The sequence below is a fragment of the Chenopodium quinoa genome, unplaced genomic scaffold (genome assembly GCF_001683475.1).
Source record: "Chenopodium quinoa cultivar QQ74 unplaced genomic scaffold, ASM168347v1, whole genome shotgun sequence".
Classification (NCBI taxonomy): Eukaryota; Viridiplantae; Streptophyta; class Magnoliopsida; order Caryophyllales; family Amaranthaceae; genus Chenopodium; species Chenopodium quinoa.
The window spans coordinates 131,072-153,478 of record NW_018742963.1 but is presented as its reverse complement, the minus strand read 5'-3'; the positions used below and the strand labels follow the sequence as shown (position 1 = coordinate 153,478).

At 35.4% G+C, this 22,407-nt stretch overlaps 3 protein-coding genes across 3 annotated transcripts; 1 reads left to right on the top strand and 2 right to left on the bottom strand.

Annotated features, from left to right (window-relative positions):
* Positions 1-1,695: 1,695 nt before the first annotated feature.
* On the top strand, positions 1,696-2,638 carry LOC110728858 (zinc finger BED domain-containing protein RICESLEEPER 1-like). Its single transcript, XM_021908529.1, has 3 exons — positions 1,696-1,919; positions 1,991-2,072; positions 2,225-2,638. Exons 1-3 carry the CDS (start codon positions 1,696-1,698, stop codon positions 2,636-2,638), a joined length of 720 nt encoding a protein of 239 aa, XP_021764221.1.
* A 9,818-nt stretch (positions 2,639-12,456) lies between these two features.
* On the bottom strand, positions 12,457-14,770 carry LOC110728790 (60S ribosomal protein L35). The gene is made up of 4 exons (XM_021908441.1): positions 14,621-14,770; positions 14,370-14,505; positions 14,120-14,276; positions 12,457-12,753 (listed from the first exon to the last, which is right to left on the bottom strand). The coding sequence occupies exons 1-4, from the start codon at positions 14,622-14,624 to the stop codon at positions 12,679-12,681; spliced, it is 372 nt and encodes a 123-aa protein (XP_021764133.1). The 5' UTR covers positions 14,625-14,770; the 3' UTR covers positions 12,457-12,678.
* Positions 14,771-17,186: 2,416 nt separating this feature from the next.
* LOC110728789 (DNA-binding protein DDB_G0278111-like) lies at positions 17,187-21,999 on the bottom strand. Its single transcript, XM_021908440.1, has 7 exons — positions 21,846-21,999; positions 21,390-21,464; positions 21,223-21,272; positions 21,048-21,112; positions 17,770-17,861; positions 17,600-17,671; positions 17,187-17,518 (listed from the first exon to the last, which is right to left on the bottom strand). The coding sequence occupies exons 1-7, from the start codon at positions 21,846-21,848 to the stop codon at positions 17,480-17,482; spliced, it is 396 nt and encodes a 131-aa protein (XP_021764132.1). The 5' UTR covers positions 21,849-21,999; the 3' UTR covers positions 17,187-17,479.
* Between the last annotated feature and the right edge of the window lie 408 nt (positions 22,000-22,407).

Genomic DNA, 22,407 nt, shown 5'->3' with positions numbered 1-22,407 from the left:
GTATAAACAAAGTATAATTTAAATTGGTAAATGCTGTTGTTCTGATTTCCCTTGTATGTATGTATTGTATAAACGAAGTATAATTGAAAGGATTAATACCATTTTTTAATCCCAACTTTGACCAATTTATTTTTATTAATCCCAACTTTGGATTATTCCGCAATAATCCCAACTTTGATATGGTCTATCATTCCTCATACCCAACCGGTTTCTTAACCTGTTGTACCAGGTCACTTGACACATGTCAAGTCCTGATTGGTCCAAAAATTTTTGTAAAAAAAAACACTAAAAACCACTTAAACCAGCCAGCCACCTCCATCCTACCGCAGCCCCACCGCCTCCTCCCTAGCCCCCACCAGAAACCACCATCTCCCTCCCCAATCCCACCGAAAACCACCAAATTCCCCCGAAACCACCTGCTGCTTCACTCCCTTCCCCCAAAGCCACCCGCAGCCTCACTCTCTTCCCCCAAAACCACTCACAGCCCCCACCTTCGTTCTTCTCTTGAAACCACCATCAAGACACCATTTTCACCCATAACTTCTCCCGCAACCATTGAAACTCCAGCCCCCTACGCCAAAACCCATTTCTAGCGGATCTAGGCGGAAAAGAAGATAAGGAGGGAGGTTGGGGTGGTTTCACGAGCGGGGAATCAGGTGGGAGGGTGGTGGTTTCGCGGATGGTAGGGGGTTGGTTTGAGGCGATTTCAGGGGTGGAGGAAGGGAGGGGGTAGTTTCGGGGGTGGGGGGAAGGAAGGTGGTTGTTTTCGTCGGAGAGGAAGGGGAAAGGGGAGGTTTCTGGCGAGGTGGCGGCAGATTCCAGGTGGGCTAGGGGGATGGGGTGGTTGGTAGGGAGGAGAGTTTTTTTTTTATTTTAATTTTTCAGTTTTTTAATTTTAAATTTTAATTTTTTTTATCTGTTTTTTCTTAATTTATTTGATTTAATTTGTTTATTTTAATTTTTTGAAGTAATTAACATGTGACACGTGTCTAAAAAAAATTTAACCCTTCCATCAGGTTACCGGTTTTTGGGATTGAAGAATGATAAGCCACCTTAAAGTTGGGATTATTGAGGAATAATCCAAAGTTGGGATTAATAAAAATAAATTGGTCAAAGTTGGGATTAAAAAATGGTATTAATCCTAATTTAAATTGGTAAATGCTTTTTTTTTTTTTTGGTACTTATACATTCGTTTTTTTTTTGTTTTTTTTTTTGTTGTTGTTTAAGTCATGGCTCAAGAGTATGATCAATGTGACTCTGAGAGGCAATCATATTTTGTAAACTCTCAAGCTAACTCTGCCCCGGATGAAGGTGCTCAGAATCCAAGCATTATCACTAGTGCCGGTAATAAACGTCCGTGAACCTCAGATATATGGAAGCATTACACATTTTTTTTGAAGATGGTAGGTACGGAAAAGCTAGAATATGCTTGTTGTAATTTGTGTGGCAAAGAATATAAAGCACCTGGTACATCAGGTACTTCAACTTGTAGAACTCATATTAATGCATGCTTGCTAAACCATGGTCTTCACCAAGGTGTAGAATCACCATTTGATCAAAAAACTTTTTACATATGTTTGCTAAATCTATAATCTGCCATGCATATCCTTTACGTATGGAAGAGCATAAATATCATAGGGAACTTCTTGTTATTTGAATCCTAATGTGAAGCATGTTTGTAGAAATACTATTTTAATGTATTGTGTACGTGAGTATGAAAATTATAAATCCTTGTTGCATGAGTCTTTTGCTAATGTTTCTGGTAGAGTTAGCTTTACAAGTGACTTGTGGACTGCATGTAATAACTGTGGCTTTCTCACTTTGACTGCTCATTATGTTGATGATAGTTGGTCTCTTAGGTCTAAAATTTTAAATTTTAGATATTGTGGCGCTCTTCATACTGGTGTTGATGTTCGAAAGTTTGTGTTCAAACTCATCACAGAGTGGAACCTTCAAGGTAAGGCTTTTTCAATGACCGTTGATAATGCAGGTCAATGGATGTTATGGTTGAATATTTGAAAAAAGAATTAATGCAAAGTTCTCCTCTCCCTTGTAATGGTAAATTCTTTCATGTTAGATGTTCTGCTCATGTTTTGAATATTATTGTTCAAAGAACTTTAAGGAAGTTAATGGAAGTGTTGTAAAATTGCGTGAAGTTGTTAAATATATTGATGCTTTTGATTCTTGATTAACTCAATTTGAGCATGTTTTGTCTGAGGTACAGTGTGCTTTTAATGGTAAGCTATGCCTTGATGTTGTGACTCGTTGGAGTTCCACTTATACAATGCTCCGAAAAGCTTTAGAAGCTAAAGAAGCCTTGCTCCTATTTACTAATAGGTATTTGGGTATTTATTATAGACTTGATGCTGATGAATGGGATACCATTCAAAATATTTGTGATTTCCTTCAGCCATTTTATGATATTACTGTGTTATTTTCTAGTGTTGAATATCCCACTGCTAATTTGTATTTTGTTAGTGTTTTAAGAATTGAGTACGTTATTTATCAAGCCCATAAAGACCTTAAACTTTCACCCATGGCAACAGTTATGCTTAAAAAGTTTGAGGGCTATTGGGAGCATTATTCTTTGATTCTTTCAATTGTTGTTGCTCTTGATCCTAGTTATAAGCTTTATTGAGTGAGAAAAATATTAAACTTGTTGTATGTTGGTGAGGCATGTGACAAAAAGGCTAAGATGATTAAGGATGCTCTTTTGTGAGTTTTATAAATTTTATTCTGCTTCTAATTCTAATTCAAGCTGCAGAATTGATGCCCCTTCCATTAAAGCTCAATCTGAAAATGCTAATCGTTTCTTGGATTATGGAAATGTTTTCAAGGTAATTATGTTGTATAATATTAATGCCAATATTTTTGTATTTTTTTTAATGTTATAATTGGAATTTTAAAAAAAAAAAAAACTATTTCAGTTATGTGAGAGTGATGATGACGAAGATGGTGATCCAACAAGATGCGCTTTGGCTGATCTTGAATCATATGTGAATGGACCTCGTACGCGAATAATTGAAGGGCAAAATTTTGATGTTCTTAAGTATTGGGAATCTCAAGCTTCTTCGTTTCCTGTTTTAGCTAATATGGCAAGGGATGTTTTGGCCATTCCTATTACATCAGTGGTGTCCAAATCTTCTTTTAGCATGGGCGATCGTATTCTGAACAAGTATAGGGGTAAGCTTTTGCCAAATAATGTTGAGGCATTGGTTACCACCCAAAATTGGTGTCTTGGTTATGAAGGGGATGCTGAGGAAGACATTCTCCTTATTGGTAAAGAGATGGAAGCCAAAAGTGCTTCATCTACATAAAAGGTATTTATGTTGCGGTGTTGCCTCACTGTGGCTGTTGTTGTTTTAATTTATCTTGTATCAAATCGGTGTCTTTGTCATTTATGTTGTGATGTCAATATATATGTACTTGGTGTTGCTTCACTGTGGTTGTTGTTTTAATTTATCTTGAATCAAATTGTTGCCCTTCACTACACGAAACCAGCGAATTGGCAACGGTTCAAACCCCCCCAAAGGCAACGGTTTTGAACCGTCAACGGTTCAAAACCGTTGCCAACTCAAGCAATTGGCAACGGTTAACCGTTGCCAAAGCCAATGGCGCGCCTTTTTTTTTTTTAAACATTAACCAACCGTTGCCAATGACCTGTATTGTTTTTTTTTTTTTTGGCTGCACTAATATTCACCTGTTTTTTGTTTTTTTTTTTGGCTGCACTAATATTGACCTGTTTTTTTTTTTTTTTTGGCTGCAATATTATTATTAATAAGAATAATAATAATTATTAATATTATAATAGTAATAATAATAATAATTATTATTATTATTATATATATGATAATAGTAACAATAATTAGTAACATTAATAACAAAACATAAATAATTAATAATAACAATCGCAAGAGATGATATAAATTAGAAAAATGTTTCATGTATAGTACATAATTAATAAGCTAATCCTAGGATTGATGAAGAGATGATATACTACAAAAATGTATGACGATATTTACAAATTAAATGTGATGTAGGTCGCCAACATCTCCCGAATTACATGGAGTTCCTCGCTCGTGTATGGAAGTCCCGTTTGCCCCTTGCAAAACTTAGAATACACAAAACGTGAGTTAGTATAAGTGAAATAATAATAATTGGGGTTAGTTATAGGAGACTAATGCTTGAGATTACAAGAAAAGAGCAAGTAAGAGGTTTTTGGACGCAATTTCAACCAAAATGGCTCAAGTGAAGCCATTTTGGCTACTAGGATGCCTATTTTCTATATTTCTTGTCTATTGAACTCATAACTAGTTAAAACATGTCATTATCACTTAGTTATAGGTGACTAATACTTGAGATTACAAGAAAAGAGCAAGTAAGAGGTTTTGGGACGCAATTTCAACCAAAATGGCTCAAGTAAGGCCATTTTGGCTACTAGGATGCCTATTTTCTACAATTCTTGTCTATTGAACTCATAACTAGTTAAAACATGTCATTATCACTTAGTTATAGGTGACTAATGCTTGAGATTACAAGAAAAGAGAAAATAAGAGGTTTTGGGACGCAATTTCAACCAAAATGGCTCAAGTAAGGCCATTTTGGCTACTAGGATGCCTGTTTTCTATATTTCTTGTCTATTAAACTCATAACTAGTTAAAACATGTCATTATCACTTAGTTATAGGTGAATAATGCTTGAAATTACAAGAAAAGAGCAAGTAAGAGGTTTTGGGACGCAATTTCAACCAAAATGGCTCAAGTAAGGCCATTTTGGCTACTAGGATGCCTATTTTCTATATTTCTTGTCTATTGAACTCATAACTAGTTAAAACATGTCATTATCACTTAGTTATAGGTGACTAATGCTTGAGTTTACAAGAAAAGAGCAAGTAAGAGGTTTTGGGACGCAATTTCAACCAAAATGGCTCAAGTAAGGCCATTTTGGCTACTAGGATGCCTATTTTCTATAATTCTTGTCTATTGAACTCATAACTAGTTAAAACATGTCATTATAACTTAGTTATAGGTGAATAATTCTTGAGATTACAAGAAAAGAGAAAAAGAGAGGTTTTGGGACGCAATTTCAACCAAAATGGCTCAAGTAAGGCCATTTTGGCTACTAGGATGCCTATTTTCTACAATTCTTGTCTATTGAACTCATAACTAGTTAAAAAATTTCATTATCACTTAGTTATAGGTGACTAATTCTTGAGATTACAAGAAAAGAGAAAATAAGAGGTTTTGGGACGCAATTTCAACCAAAATGGCTCAAGTAAAGCCATTTTGGCTACTAGGATGCCTATTTTCTACAATTCATGTCTATTGAACTCATAAAAAGTTAAAACATATCATTATCACTTATTTATAGGTGACTAATGCTTGAGATTACAAGAAAATAGCAAGTAAGAGGTTTTGGGACGCAATTTCAACCAAAATGGCTCAAGTAAGGCCATTTTGGCTACTAGGATGCCTATTTTCTACAATTCATGTCTATTAAACTCATAACTAGTTAAAACATGTCATTATCACTTAGTTATAGGTGACTAATGCTTGAGATTACAAGAAAAGAGAAAATAAGAGGTTTTGGGACGCAATTTCAACCAAAATGGCTCAAGTAAGGCCATTTTGGCTACTAGGATGCCTATTTTCTACAATTCTTGTCTATTGAACTCATAACTAGTTAAAACATGTCATTATCACTTAGTTATAGGTGACTAATTCTTGAGATTACAAGAAAAGAGAAAATAAGAGGTTTTGGGACGCAATTTCAACCAAAATGGCTCAAGTAAGGCCATTTTGGCTACTAGGATGCCTATTTTCTACAATTCTTGTCTATTGAACTCATAAATAGTTAAAAAATGTCATTATCACTTAGTTATAGGTGACTAATTCTTAAGATTACAAGAAAAGAGAAAATAAGAGGTTTTGGGACGCAATTTCAACCAAAATGGCTCAAGTAAGGCCATTTTGGCTACTAGGATGCCTATTTTCTACAATTCTTGTCTATTGAACTCATAACTAGTTAAAACATGTCATTATCATTTAGTTATAGGTGACTAATGCTTGAGATTACAAGAAAAGAGCAAATAAGAGGTTTTGGGACGCAATTTCAACCAAAATGGCGTACCTCTTCAAGCTGACGTGTGTCTGTACAATGACTCATCACTATGTCATACATGAATCTCATCACGTATAGGCCATAGTCAACTCCGTTTTCCTGTTGTGCGCACTAGCATGAGGAACAAAGCACATGAATCAAAATGCATAGCAAATAAGCAACATCTTAAGCATTGTAAAGTAAGAAAATCACAACATCATGGGTGAATTACCTTGGGTGCTTTCCATGTAGGACCTCGAGGAGATCGAGGATTTATCTTCTTCATGGTACTACAAAAAATCAAAGTAATAAGTTTAAATTTGACGTTTATAATCAATACATATGAGTTCAGATATGAAAATGAATAACAAGAAGTGAAACAAACTAGATGCTTACTTTTGCAGTATGGACCTCACGAGGCGCTTTCTTACTTGAGGTAATCGAGCAGAATCAAAGTAGAAGATTGTGTTACTGGAAACACAAATCACAAGTAGGGTCCAATGATAACTACACACAAGACAAACAAATCAATAGTTAGCCTGTTACAACAAATAAACTGGGAAAACAAATGAACTTGACTAGCATAATCAGACGTACTCCTCATAGTATGGGACGAATATAAACTTGTCTCCTGCACTCACTGATTGCCTGATACCCCGTTCAGCATAGTACAACACGTCAGCTGAGTTGCCTAAGATTCTAGCAGTGGACATCTGCTCAGGGCACAACCACCCAACTTGACAAGGAGATTCAAGCTCCCATATTTGCTCCTGGAGTGCTCTGCATGCATGATAACACAATGTTAATCGAAAACCAAACGACAAACACCACTGAACTGAATAACATAAATTGAGTACCAGTTGAATTACCTCATGGATATTTGAATGAGGGAAATGTTAAGCATTGCACCACTTAGAAATTCCTTCACATCTTCTTTGAATAGCCATGCCGTTGCATCATCATCGTAGTGGAACATTTCCTTAGGAAGTTGAATTTGGATGGGGCTGTCATTAGGCAACACGCAAACACGGTTGTGCAAATAAGCTAACTCCTGAGATAGCGATTGAAGCACCGTGTCTTCAGCTAATGGAGTAGCTTGCGTAGCTGAGCCTCGTGAAGGGCTCTTCAACGACGCCTTTCCACTCACCGAGCCATGTTCACTTCTGTTCTTTGGCCCCTCCACCCTCTTCTTTGGCGTTTGGCTTTTCCTCGATGACTAATAACTATGATCACACAAATGGTTAGAAAAGATTTCCATCCAACTCTTAGGAAGAAAGGATTAAAGCGTGAAATCTAAATCTTAATTACCTGGTTCATCAACCGTATCCAAGCAGATGGCCATTGCACAAAACTACCTTTTGCTGCCCAGAGTGTAGTGAACTCATCCTCCTCCACGGGCACAGGTATTAAGAGGTCCTCGGACTCGGGAACCACATAATGGATCCCGACAGAATAATGCTCAGGCAGAAGAGGTCGAAGATGGACCGTACCTTGTTCGGCCGGTTGTGCACTACCATAGGCAACAACACGCAAAGGTCCATCATATGATTCGCCCGGGTGAAGAAGTTCACAACGGGTCTCTTCCTGCACCAATTAAGAAGATACTTCATTTACATATTCATAACTAAGTATCTTAGGTGTAATATAGGAGTAAAATCACGGAAAATGGGCAAGTTAGAACTCATTTAGGCCATTTCGAACCGTAAATACTGTAAATGAACCTCAAACTTGTGAAATTGCTTTTTTAAGGTCGTTTCAAGCCATAAATATTCATACCTAAGTACCTTAGGTGTAATATAGGACTTAAATCAAGCATTGAGCTAAAATTACGGAAAATGGGCAAGTTAGAACTCATTTAGGCCATTTCGAACCGTAAATACTGTAAATGAACCTCACACTTGTGAAATTGCTTTTTTAAGGTCGTTTCAAGCCATAAATATTCATAAATAAGTATCTTAGGTGTAATATAGGACTTAAATCAAGCATTGAGCTAAAATCACGGAAAATGGGCAAGTTAGAACTCATTTAGGCCATTTCGAGCCGTAAATACTGTAAATGAACCTCACACTTGTGAAATTGCTTTTTTAAGGTTGTTTCAAGCATTACATATTCATCACTAAGTATCTTAGGTGCTAGTTAAAAAAAAAAAAAAAAAAAAAAAAAAAAAAAAAAACCCGAGCGCGAAGGGCAGCAGCTGCAGGCTGCACAGCGCTGCACAGCTGCTGCAGCCTCTTCGGTAGCCTCTCCTACCTTCTCCGCTTCCCAATGAGAAAGAGAAGGAGAAGGAGAAGGAGAAGGAAAAAGAGAAGGAGAAGAAAGAGAAGGAGGAGGACTATTCAAGACTTTCTCCTAATGAGAAAGCCTTAAACGGGTATCTAGGTATATGATGATACATGCAATCAATTAAAAACCAATGGTTTAATCACACATCATGATAGAAGATGCACCAAAGTTATATCACACACCATCTCCACAAAATTGTGCAACCAAGAACTTATTTAAAGCACATAAAGTTATATATATATATACCTGAGTACCTATAAAGGCTCAACACTCTCAAATAGAAGGTCAATGCCAAGGTCTATGCTTCGCCCAAAAATTCCTGATAATCTTTTTCAGTGTAACCTATATAGAACACAAATAGAAAACCAGATTAAGGGAAAAGATAAGAATGATATTAGTGAGCAATGCAAGAACAAGGACAGTCAGAGTAAGATACCATACCAGGTTGTTTTTCGCCCACTCTCCAAACTGATGATCTTACCCTAGAAGCCCTTGACACCCATTTCTTAGCCTGAAACACGCATATATATAGTGAGAAGCAACTCATAAAGAAAAGTATATTCAAACCCTAAACCCTAAACCCTTAACCCTAAACCCTTAACCCTAAACCCTAAACCCTAAACCCTAAACTCTCAACCCTAAACCCTAAACCCTAAACTCTAAACCCTAAACTCTAAACCCTAAAGCTTTATTTATTTATAAAGCTAAGGTATTTTGGTGAAGGGATTTTTGAATCTTGATTATAAGCTCTTTTGCGATAAGTTCATATACAAAACATGCATGGTTTTATATTAAGCTAAAGTATATATGAACATATAATAGTGTGTGAACTACTGTGCAATACCTCTTATTGCTGCAATTATAATGCTACATGACTTATTACTTTTTTGATAACATATTGTATGTAGTTTTTATGTATGGTGGATAGGTGAATTTGAGGGTGCTACTTTGGAGGTTTGGGGTAAACAGCAACAAAGTTTAATTAATTGACTAAACAGCAACAATAACAACTACAAAGGACTTACATTGTGGAGGGGCAGCCTTGTGCGTTTAATGGAGGGGGAGCCTTGCGCGTTTAACGGACAAGCCCTAGCAATTACAAGAAACTTTCAAATATTAAACTAAAGACAAATTCCTCAAAAAACCCAACAATGGTTTTAATGCAATACATGGAGAAGCTAAGTGAATGCAGGAGCGTTATTACTTACCTAGGTCGAAGCTGCTTCAATAACGCATGGAGGGAGGCAGAAGAGAAGAACTGAGTGCGTGCGTGAGGAGAAGAACGAAGCCCAGACAGGAGGCTGCGTGCGTGAGGAGACAAAACCTTCAATGGAAGCTTCAATGGAAAATGGAGAAGAACGAAGCCCAGACAGGAGTGCAGTGCGTGAGGAGAAGATCAAATTGAAGCCCAAATAGGAGCTGCTGCTTGCAATGTACGTTGATAACAATGGAAGATTCAATGGAAAATGGAGGAAGCTAAGCGTTTGGAAATTGAATGAAAGCAGAGGCGTCGTGGGAGGGAAAGCAGAACGAAAATCGAATTGAATTGAATGAATGAAAGTTGAAGATGAACGTTGTAAACCGGAATTTTTTTTTTTTTACTTGGAAAACCTTTACCTTTTATTTATTTATTTTTTTTAAAAAAAAAAACGCAATTGGCAACGGTTAATGTTAATCAATTTTTTTTTTTTTTTTTAAAAAAAAAAAAATTGATTAACAGTTAACCGTTGCCAACTCTGATATTTAAAATGGCGCTCACTTAAGTTGGCAACGGTTTTTATGAAGCGTTGCCATAGGGGGGTTGCCTATTTCATTTTTTCTACTAGTGCTTGTCATTTATCAAGCTTAAGTTAAAACAACTATTGCTCGGTGATGATATGATATTATTAAATCTCATAGCAATTTTTTTTACAAAAAATTACTTCCGAAATGCCTATGATGAGTGGTATTTCTGTTGCCTCGTTGTGGCTGTTGTTGATGTATCATTGTTACTGCTGCTGCCTATAGTCTTCTAACTCTTCTCCGCTACTACTGCCCTGGTTTGTTGCTTTTTCTGACCCTTTCTGCTGCTGATTTACGGCTGCTGCCTATGGATGACTGCTTATTTTCTATGTCCGCTTACTGTTGTTTTAATTTATCTTGAATCAAATTGTTGCCCTTGTCATTTATGTTGAGATGTCAATATATATGTACTTGCTGGCAGAAATTTTCAAGTTAAATTAAAACAACTATTGCTCGGTGATATGATAGTATTAAATCTGAGAGCAATTTTTTTTTACAAAAAATTACTTCCGATGCCTATGATGAGTGTGAAGAGGGATGGGCGACAGAAAATGGTTCATTTTGGTAAGATTATTGTGAAGAAATTGAGTTATGGCCTTAGTGTAGATCATTGTATTCCTGATTTTGTTTCCTAGGAAACTATTGCTGCTTTACTGCTGCTGCCCTGCTGATTTACTTCTGCTGCCCTGCTGTTGTATGGAGCTGATCAGATGATTTACAACTATCCAACCTGCCTGCCTGCTGATGACTGTTGCTCCCGAGCCTTTCTGTTGCTGATTTAACTTAGTAGGAGCTCTTTTGTATGGAGTTTTCCTCTTAAATCACTATGTATATATTACAAGATATACACCTTCTTTGTACATCTTTTTATGATAATTAGGTTGTTTTTTACTCAATGTAATACATAGTCAATATTTTCATTAACAATTATAATTAGGTTGATTTTATGATTTTTTTTTAATTTTGAAGTAATACAATTTTTTTTAGAACAATTTTTGTTTTTTTTACAACCTTCAGAATTATTTCGAAGTAATATTGTACAAGTTAATGATTATAATTACGATGATATAAACTATAACTATAGTGGGTGTTTTTTTTGTTTTTAAAGTTAAAAGCTTACAAGAGTTACAACTATATTCCATGGAATTCTAACAAATTGTTAAACGTTGTAAATAGTTCAATTTGAATGGAACAGGCTGTAAACGATTCAGTTTAAACAGTTTGTAATCGGATCGGTTTAAACGGGTTGCGGTTTGAAAACAGTTCGGTTTAACGGGTTACAACGGTTCGGTAAAACGGTTAGCGGTTACAACGGTTTGGTTTAAACGATTTTTTCTACTGTTCAAACGGTTTAGGTTTATAAACGGTTCGGGTCAATAACGGTCTATAACACATTCGGTTCGGTTTAGTTTTGGTTCGGTTGGAGCGGTTTGGTTAGTTATCAGTTTACGGTTCTTAACGGGTTAACATTAATCGGTTCGGTTCGATATCGGGTTGACTATATACGGTTCGGTTCGGTTCGATTTTCGATTTGAAATCAACGGTTTTTTAAACGGTTCAGTTCTTGCTAGGTCGGTTCGGTCACGGGCGGTTCCACGATACGGTTTGAAAACTGACACCTCTAGTAAGACACAATTTATAAAAGTCTATCAACCACAAAAGCATAAAATCAAAGCAACACTAACTTGAAGGCTTTTAGATTTCATTCAATTACTTGTCCTCAAAAGATCTTTATTTTGAGTTTTTAAACTTATAAAATTGAAGTTAAGAAAAACAATAATAAAAAAAAGTTTGTGGTATCCGAACCTATGTGGACATTGTTTGGAGTAACAAATTCAATTTCAAGTTAACTTTATTTTTAAGAATTTTTTTTTATTATATCAATTTAGCAAATTGTTCTAATAATAGGAATGTTCAACCCTAATCCAATGTTTTCAGGTTTAAGTCAACCCAACTGGTTAAGTAATTTTTTTTTCTTATTTTTTTTTTGCTTAATTATTAATAATATCAAGTTATTCAACTTTCTTTATTATTTAATTTTCAATTTTATTAATCAAATAATCTCACCCATATTAATTTTAGATCCATTATATAGGTTTTGGGTAAATAAATTTAAGTCAGGTTTGCCGATCAGGTTAAAATTCGACAAATTTAGGTCAGGTTTGCCAATCAGGTCAAAAATTGATAGGTCCAAACTAAATGATTAAGGATCCCATAAACATGCTGTGCTGGATCATACAAATCATGGCCAAGATCACATGATCGAGTAGCAACACCAAGACTAAACAACTATTACCTGCATGCCTTGAAAGCATAAACCACCTTTCTCTGTCAAAATTAAGACAACCACCACAATTCTATTTAAGAATACAAAATGCAGGCAACATAAAATCACAAGGTAGAAGATAACTTGCTAATGTCATAATCTGAAACATCACTTTATAGAAGTTTAACAAACATTTGAACAAAATTTCCATGGAATGTGAAAACCGCCCTAGATTATAGATACCTAGCCTACACCTTGATGGCATACTTCCTCATGGGATAGTACCTCTCCCTCTTCTTCTCCCTTTCAGTCTTCAAAGATGCCTGGAGAAAGAAAGAAAATAATACGAAGTACTAGTTAGAGACCTCACAACAGTCACAATTCATATTTTAAATTCAATTCTATTTAAGAAAATAACCTCCAGAACATATGCAAAATAACCAGGGGAAAATAATTTCTATCGTACAATCCCACAACCACACAAGGGAAGAAACATATTATGAATATGATTACATCACTCCTCTAAACCCTAAACTGTTTGATGTGGCACATGCAAACAGCAACAATGTCGCAACAGCTAATCAAGTTGAGCAAGGGAAACATTCACTCAGAATTTAGTTGATGTCAAAATACAAACTTTCTTCCACAAGAGGTCAACAGCTATGCGCAAGCAAGAGAATTAACATCAGAACTATCATGCCTACAAACTTTAACACAACTATTTTCTCATTAAAAATAAAAAAAAAATAAAAAAAAAAGTTACTTCATAGAAATTAGCATAACTGCCACAACTCCCTCCATTATAACATACTCCATATCCAACAATGCAATTTAGAATGATTACAACCGTCCTAAATGTCTAATACTCGTATTATATGACCATCTAAGCTCCTCCTGCAGGTCAATTCAAATATTCATGATGTACTTAGGCTTTGTAGCACTGCACTTAGCTCACATCAGCTTATACCTCTAATAAACTTAACAAACTCCCTAACCATTCTTTTTTAAAATTTTCTCTTCTTTTTAAAATCTAGAGCTGATAGGCTCAAATAAACAGGAACAGGTAAAAAAAAACTGCTAATAAGAGAGGCATTTGGAGCACTGCATATGATCTAGCTTAAAGGTTAAGAAATGACTAGACATACACAATCCATCTACAAACAACACATTGATTTCAATAATGTACGCAGAAATCAAAATAAATCAAACCCCTTATTCACGGTGTAAAGATATAAATAAAAATCATTAAAAAAAAGTGCCATTTCAGAACACATCCTGTGCTTTCCTCAAAACCAACAAAAATTTGTAATTTAAACATGCCTCTCTATTGTAACCTAATATACTAGCGTTCAAAGCCATTTCACTAGTACTAAATCATTAGCATCACTCTTAATACTAATGTAAAAAGAATCAATCAAATGACATAGCACTTTAACATTCAAACCTGAAAATCAAAATGCCAATGATTACCTTAATTCCCTTCAATCTATTCTATATAACTAAGATGTAAACCCATTTCACTCAACATTCAATGACATACAAATACAATCAAACCCAAATACAATTTACAATAATGAATTCAGATTCAAAACCTCACAATATTATCCACAACAACACAATAAACAAATTAATTTATTAATGAACAAATCAAATTGGCAAAACAGTATAAGAGGAAATAGAAAATAATACCTGGTGCTTAGTGAGACGACGACGAATGGCACGGGTCTTCTTGGGACGAAGATCAAGTGGCAAAAACTTCTTCTTCTTGTATGCTTCCCTCAATGCCGACTTCTGCTTCTGTGACATCACTGTCAACACTTGGGCAATTCCTAATCTTACCACCTTACTGCAAAGTCACCAGAAAAAACCCCATTAATTCAATCAAATCATACAAAAACCCTAAGATTAAAAACCCTAAAAATGGAAATTGAAATTTTACATCTTTGAGAGCTTGTTAGGAGCGCCGCCGGTAACCTTAGCAACACGGAGGAGAGCGAGCTCAGCCTTGAGATCCTTAAGCTGATTCAATAAATCAGCCTTAGGCTTTTGCCTCAACTCATGTGGTTTAATTCTTGCTGCAAATATACACACAAAAAAATGTAAATTGAATCAAAACAGCAGTTTGAACACATTGAAAAAGCTAGAATTCATCGAAAATGGATGAGAGAGAAAGAGAAATCGGAAGTATACCCATTACTTCGCTCCTGATGTTTGTGTTTGCTGCAACGACGTCGAATTTGAGAAACCCTAGAAAAGGAACGGCTAACCTAGGGTTTATGGTGATTTGATGAATATATATGTGCAGTGAAGTTAGAAATTGGAGCTGTTTTATAAAGTAAATGGGCTTAATATTACAAAAGTTCTATTGGATTTTAGGGCTTAATATGAGGGCTTTATGGTTCGGTTGGTAGCCTGGTGTATACGGGAAATGATTTTGGTACACAAGCAAGGTAAATAAACGGATTTTTATGCTTCTCACATAAAAGTGTGTCAAAATAAGTTTCAAGTGTATATTCGTACATATGGAAAATCTTTTCACTTATGTAGAATTGTCGAATCGGTCAATGACAATTGGTTGTGGATGGCTCAGATCATGACGGATTAGCGTGTTTATTTGGGTTATAAAACGGATTGGTTCAGGTCACTTCTAATTCAGGTGACATCAAATAATTTGTAAATTTCAGTTTGGTTAGGTACATATCGTCGGTGTCAAATCAAACCATATGGAGTTTGGGGTTGACCCATAATGGGTCGGGATGGTTGGATTGGGTAATGGCGGGTAATTTTATCCTAACAGACTAAATCAAGTCATGTCAATCTTAATTAGATTCGGGTCAAAGTTGGGTTTGAGTATGGTCGGGTGCAAATCGAATTTGGATTAAGTTAAAGGTCGAGTCATATCGAGTTTAGGTCAACTCGAATTCGAATCTAAGCGAGTTTATTTGGGTCAAAATGGATTTAATAAACTTTGGATTAGGTCATTTCAGATTCTGTTATATCTCAATTGAAATCAATTCAGCTTTGCTTTAAATTTGAGTCGGATTATTTTGATTATTAACTCAATTTTAGTTTAAATCAATTTGTTTGAATATTGAGATTGTCGGTAAAGTTATACCTCTTATATTTCGTAATAATCGTCACATTTTTCTTTTATGTCCGTCTAAAATAATTGCAATATATCCTTATAGTATTATTCTTCAATTTTAGTATGCATTCTTCTTTCAGTCTCAAATTTGGTAAGATCAATATTTACCACTCTCATTAACTCTTGCTCCTTTTTCACTCTATTTTTTTTGTCCTCTTTCACTCTCAAATTTTATGGATTTCACTCAACCTTAATTCACCCATTTTGCATGATAAAAATCACTAATATAATGAGGTTTGGATTTTAACTTTTTTATTGATCTTTTTTTTTTTGAAATTTGGTCTCCTTAGAAGGTTTTTCCTTTTTGTTGTTAACTATCTTCAATTTTGTGATTTTCATTTATCAGCTAATCCAAGTATGAATTCCTTTTTTCTTTTTCTTCTTTTTTGTTGGCTATTAACGTTAATGAAGATGGCAAATCACCTTAACTTGAAGGGGAAGTAGCTTCAGAATCCTATGTGGCATGATTAACTTATAATGCATATTTGTCAATCATAGGAGTTGCTCCTAGCACATTTTTTTTACATGTTACGCCACACAATAGTACAATACTTAACATACTTTCCGTCTTTGCACCAAAAAAAAAACAAAAAAAAACAGGAGGTTTTGTGTGTGGCCATCTAGCACATGACAAAAGTAACCCCACCGACCTAATAACCCCTTCGACCTAGTAGCCCTTGGCCGACCAAGTAACCCCTGACCAAGTAACTCCCTGACCGGACCTAGTAACCCCTGACCAAGTAACCCCTGACCAAATCTAGTAACCCCTGACCAACCTAGTAACCCAAAAACAAAATTCTCTCCAACCTTCAACCCTAAAACCATACTTCAAATCAAAACAACCAACAACAAAAAAACCCAATCAAAACAAGATGTAGCAGCCACGATTCTTTGTTGTCCGATCATCCTCATCCAACGGCGAAAACTTTGCTACGTAAGTCAGCAAATGCTTCACTTGGTCAACGGAAAAATTCTGCAATTAATCTATCAAAATTCGATATAGCGAGGTCGGAGGTGTCCAGAATCGGCGCGGAGGTGATTGCGGCGTCGCAAACGAAGGATGTAGAGGAAGGACTTTATGGTGGTTTTGAGGAGAGAAATTGAGGGTAGAATTAGAAAAAGAAAAGCTGAGTTATTGTAATAGAGGATGAAGAAGGGATTGAAGAGAAGTAGCATGAGGAAGAACAAGTAGCAGGAGAATTCATGGTTGAAAGTTGGGAGGAGAGAGAAAACCTTGAAAAGCGGGAAAAATGGCAGAAAAATGGAGATGAAAATAGAGGAAGAAGGGTATGATGTTGGCGTGTTGGTATGAGGTGAGGAATTCAAGACATAAATTGTGACTAGTCACACGGTGTGGCCAGTTAATATGAAAGCATGTAAAAAGAAAATACTTTCCATTTATGGAGTAAATGGGCTGGTGAAAATTTTATAAGCTAGCAAAAGTGGGTGGTATGACATACGATGAGCACATTGTGCGACACCTAACAGACCAGCCTCCAACATATACACAACAAGCACTGTTGTGCCAAGGCATCAGCATAGGAAGGTTTCAAAGGGAGGAAAAGAGAGCAATAGACAAACATGAACAAGAAAATAGGAAGCTTTGACCCATATTAATTAGAGGTGATCTCAATCTCATATAGCATAAACGGTTCGTTTCATGACGGTATGCACATGGCAAAAACAATGGCCTCTTCTCCAAATGTACATGCCTCTTCAAGAAAAGCGGGTAATGTCTTAAATTTCAGATAAACAGCAATAACCAACTGCTATCATAGCAATCAAATACATAAACAAGCCAGGTTTTTTTCTACTCAGCATAGTTACACAAGACTCAAAATTAAAGAAATCTTGCAAGCATTAAGCAGCTCTTTAGAACTAGCAGTTCTTTAGCAGCAAAGAATCTAATCGTCATCATCGAGAACACTTCGGCGCCTCTGGATCTGAAAAATTAGAGTACACAAGCACAATAAAAAAACAGAAGCTCAGACAAATTGCTTTTTTATGGGGTAAGGACAACTTACAGTCACTTTGGTTTGCTTAGCCGTCTGAGTATTAATTTGCTCCAACAGTGATATAAGTTTTTCCTCTGAAACCTGATGTAGTATCAAAAACATCATATTACCTCTATTAGCTTTCTTTCAATAAACTACCAACCACTTGGTTGTTTCCATATAAAAGGGTTTTGTCTGACCTTTTCAACAATTTGACCCATCTGAGCAGCTCTTAATATAACATCCTCTACTCCTCTAGCCTTTTCAGGCTTAACCAGAGCAATCCGAGAAACTGTTGATCAGAAAAAAGAAAAATGCATTTAGTATTAAATAATGGCATTGATCTAGAGAGCCAATATAGATATGTGGAGTGAATGTAGCATCTGTTGATAGCCCACATACCCCCCCTCCCCCCCCCCCCCCCTCTCTCTGAGAGGCAAAGTACACCCCATTCAAAAAGAAGTTTACTGAAAGTAGTTTCACTATTCAACCCTACTGTGTACATTAGATAGGACTCACTTTTTGAAGTGTACACACATTGATTTCCTGTATCTTTAAAAAAAAATAAATAAATAAATAAAAAAATAAAAAATAAAACCTCCCTCCATTTTTCGTCCCAATTCAATTACCATTCTTACTTTTATGGCATGAACCTATCAACAATAAAAAGAACTCTACCCTCCCAATACCAAAAGTTGGGGCTCACACCGTCTCCCATTCATCAAAATAAATAGAACTCCTCTTTGATCTCGCATCACATCTACTTTTATATTAAAACATAATGATAAAGCCAACAGCTAATTGCATAAAACAATATGCAAGCTTTGGTTTGGTTTGCCTATTAAATTGAAATGGGAGTAGAAAAATACTTGAGAAAAGATCATGCTATATAGTGCAAGATTCAATATCCTCACAATTCTAGGTGTTCTATGGACTAATTTAGACTTCTAACAATTAGAAAGAGCATACATTAGAGTTTGAACCATGCCTAACATCTAATCAAAGCTTGGATGATGCATATACTTATAAAATAGCTACTCTGTAATAGTAATACCCTGCCCTCAACATAATAGGGTCAACTTTATGGTTCAAATCAAGTAATCTAAAATAGCACATTTCATCATGCCACCAAAACTCATATGACTATTTCCTGGCAGCAATATCATAGAAAAAGATACTTTATCATATAGTTTACCAAGTCGTAAATGTACAAAGGAAATTCACTATTTACTTCAAGAACAAGTGCAGATAGCATCACAAATTGGCAAGATTAAAAATAGGAACCATCAGATCCAAACTTCCTTCAACAAATAGGCATTTGAGCCTTGGAAAAAATACGGATGCACCACTAATAAAACAAAAGTTCATGTGGCCACAGTCAGAATTGTTTATTTCTCAATGCATTGTAAAGATGTAGCAATGACTCACCACTTGGGTGGAGGGGACTTGTTTATTTCCCAATGCATTGTAAAGATGTAGCAGTGACTCACCACAAGGTGAGTTATCCAACTTGTCACACAAATACAAGCATAGGATACACAGCTCAAAACGAATGACTTAACCCCCAAAGAAATTATTAAAAAAAATAAAAAAAAAAATAAACTATTTACACCAAAAGATATTATCATAAAAAATTCTATGCTTTACACCATTCTGGGTATGCTGAAGATTTTTTAGCTCCTCTTATGCCTATTCTTTTCTTGAAAGGGAGAGAAAATGTGTGGCTAATACAACATCTAAGTAGTAGCTGCCAGACAAGGGTGAAAGGGTGTGGTTTGAGGACTTTCCAAGGAAGGTCACTAATATTTGCCAGCCGTGACATGTACGGGTTGAAATCAACTTGATGCTTTGATGAAAAATTATGAGTAGGTTACATAAGAGCATAATGTCACGGGTCCTCTCCCACACCAAAGAAGGGCGTTGGATGAGTCACTAGGCAACAAGGCATAATTGTAGCTAAGGGGCTTGCCCTTGGTGCCGGGGGCACACTTGCTCCCATAGAGCTTTATTTTGTTATGGCCTTGAAATTCTAGTAAACACACATTTGACAATAACACAATTATGGGTCATTTGGAAGGGAAAATAGGCTCCAAATGGGCTCCAATTTGGGGGTCCACCATAATTTGGGCCAAGTAAGACCATAGTGGTGTCGGATCTCCAAGATGAGGTCCCGAAATATGAGTTTTGGCAGCAAGGAGTCCGAAAAACAAGAGAAAGTTCTAGAAGGTTCCGAACATCTTTTGGAGGTTCTCTTGTGGAGTATTCTAGAGGGATAACTCTAAAATATTCAAGAAGCATCTTGTACATAGTAGAATGTTTCTAGGTTCTTCTATGTATGTACAATGTATGTACATATGAGGTGCAATGTTTTAGGAGTGTCTTGTGCATTCTAGGCATGGATGTATGTAGTGTCTTGTGCATTATAGGCATGGATGTGTGTAGACCTCCTTGTATGTAGTTTCTTTAGAGGTGGGAACACTCTAGAAGGTAGTCTAAAACCCTCCATTTGATGAGGTTAGGAATTCTCTAGAGAGTTAGAGATAGAAAGGATGATGCTTATAAATAGGCCATCCCAACCACTTGTACATATTAGCCAACACCTTCAAATTGTATTCTCTCTTCAAATAATCAAAGCATACTTTGAAAACACTTGTGAGCAATATGTTAGCCATAAATCGTAGCACACTTAGCTTAGCAAAATCAAGAGAAATCCTTACTAAAGTCTAAGGGGGTAACAGGTGTTTTCTAGTGGGACCGCATGCATAGGGACTAAAGGGACTTAAACACGTGGCAATAAGATATGAAAAGTTATATACAAGCATGGCATATGTTCCACATTGAAAAAATAAGAGAGAAGATACTATTCTGTGCCATGTTCAAGAGATTTTTCAGTTGTTGGTTACATTCATGAGGAAAATATGTAAACAAATATTTAAGGAGAGAAATGTCAGCATACTATTCTAAATAGTTTTATAAAAAATGGCAATTAACATTAATGAAAAAAAAAACGTAATTATAAGATAGGAAAATATTTGGATGATATATTTCCAGCACTCCATATCCAAAAACAAACTCACCCTTGCCAATTCACTTAAAGGTTATATTGATTGTACAATTCAAACACTGCCTCCAAGAGATATTGGGATAAGCAAGCAGAGTCTTTGATACGGTTCAAATGATGATAAACAAAAATTGTTCAAATTTATAAGTAATTATCCATGAAAAACTCCTAAAACATTTTTGTAATAAAAATTTACATAAATTTAGAATGATAAACCAAACTATCGGTCATTTATACAGACACTACAAGTAAATCACACATTACACCACTAACAGATGCAAATGATTGATGATGACAAAATATAAGAGTAGCAGACTATTTGTTGTTCAATTAAAAATCATTACTTATTCATCAACAAATACTCATAGTTCTAGTAAATAAAACATAAGTAACATCGTATTAATTTGTTATCCTTACGTCTTTCACGTGCTTCACTAGAAATAATCTGAGCAAGCATCATCTGCCTTCGTTCTTCAGCTTCCCTTCATTTCACATGCCAAACAAATCAAAGATATTTAGCACAAATTAGAAACAACACATCAAACAAACATTAACTCATACCACCAAATTACCCAGTAACATATAATCATACATTTTTGCCTCTTCTTGAGCCTTCTGTTGTTCGGGGTTCTGCTGACTTCCCTAATTGAATGAGGCATACAGTCAGCAATATACTATACACAGTGCAGTAACAAATAAATCACACTAAAGCTTTGAAAAATATAGAGAACAAATCAACACGATTGATCGAGTTCATACCGAACCACCTCCACCACATTGTGCCATCAGCTCCTGCATTCTTCTTTGCCTGATGGCTTCCAATTCAGGATCCGCCTACAAATACAAAACCCTCAGCATCCAAAAAAAAAATACCACAAACATGTATATTCTGTCATTAAAACCCTAGAATTTCATGAAAAATTCCCAATTTATACTCTTAATCCCAAAATTTCAATAGCAAATTAAAAAAAAAAAAAAAAAAAAAAAAACCTTAAATTCGAAACCTTAATCATAAATTAACAGAAAACACTTAAATTGAACCAGATTCCAGCAAAATTACCAAACATACACATATGTTTACAACAGCAATGAGTAAAAATTAAAATCAAAATAAACAAAAACAAGAAGTAATCTAACATGTTTTGGCTAAGAATTGCAGAGTAAAACCCTAAATATGGAGAAGAAAGAGGAAGAGGAGAGAGAATTTGGACATACCATTGTAAATGGAGGTAAGGTTTGTAGCTAGCAGCAAAACCGAGATTCAGGCGATGCGTTGGGAAGGTTGATGTTGGAAGTTTGAAAGAAGCGTTAGTGAAACGCAAGTTTTATGGGCCTCCTCTAGTGCGATGCAAGTGCAAGATTATATTCGTACGGAGTATTAGTTAGACTTAGGATACTAAATGGGTTCAAGTATTTTTAGTTAGTATTTGGGGGTTTACGTGGAATTTAAGGTGAGTTAACTTCACTTTAATTCACTGTTTGCCATAAGAAAAAAAAAAACTTAGACCCTTGTTAAAAAGTTAGGCCCGATTCACTTCACCTTAAAAAAAATAATATTTAGTAAAAATAATTTCAGTTCAATAAAATTAATTTCAATTCAGTAAAAATTAGTTCAGTTCCTCTAAAAAAAATTAGTTTAGTAAAAATAATTTCAGTTCAGTAAAAATCAGTAAACTTAAAGAAGAAATATACTAGAAAATCAGTAAAAATAATTTCAGTTCAGCAAAAATAATTTCAGTTCAATAAAAATAATTTAAGTTCAGCAAAAATAATAACA

Coding starts and splice junctions, on each gene's coding strand:
- LOC110728789 (XM_021908440.1), bottom strand. Junction 21,113..21,222: donor GCTCAAGAAGAGGCAAAAAT/GTATGATTATAT, acceptor TGTGAAATGAAG/GGAAGCTGAAGAACGAAGGC. Junction 17,519..17,599: donor CTAAGCAAACCAAAGTGACT/GTAAGTTGTCCT, acceptor CTAATTTTTCAG/ATCCAGAGGCGCCGAAGTGT.
- LOC110728790 (XM_021908441.1), bottom strand. Junction 14,277..14,369: donor CCTAACAAGCTCTCAAAGAT/GTAAAATTTCAA, acceptor GTGACTTTGCAG/TAAGGTGGTAAGATTAGGAA. Junction 12,754..14,119: donor GTCGTCTCACTAAGCACCAG/GTATTATTTTCT, acceptor TTCTTTCTCCAG/GCATCTTTGAAGACTGAAAG.
- LOC110728858 (XM_021908529.1), top strand. CDS start 1,696: ATGTATTGTGTACGTGAGTATGAAAATTATAAATCCTTGTTGCATGAG. Junction 1,920..1,990: donor ACTGGTGTTGATGTTCGAAA/GTTTGTGTTCAA, acceptor TTGATAATGCAG/GTCAATGGATGTTATGGTTG. Junction 2,073..2,224: donor GTAATGGTAAATTCTTTCAT/GTTAGATGTTCT, acceptor TCTGAGGTACAG/TGTGCTTTTAATGGTAAGCT.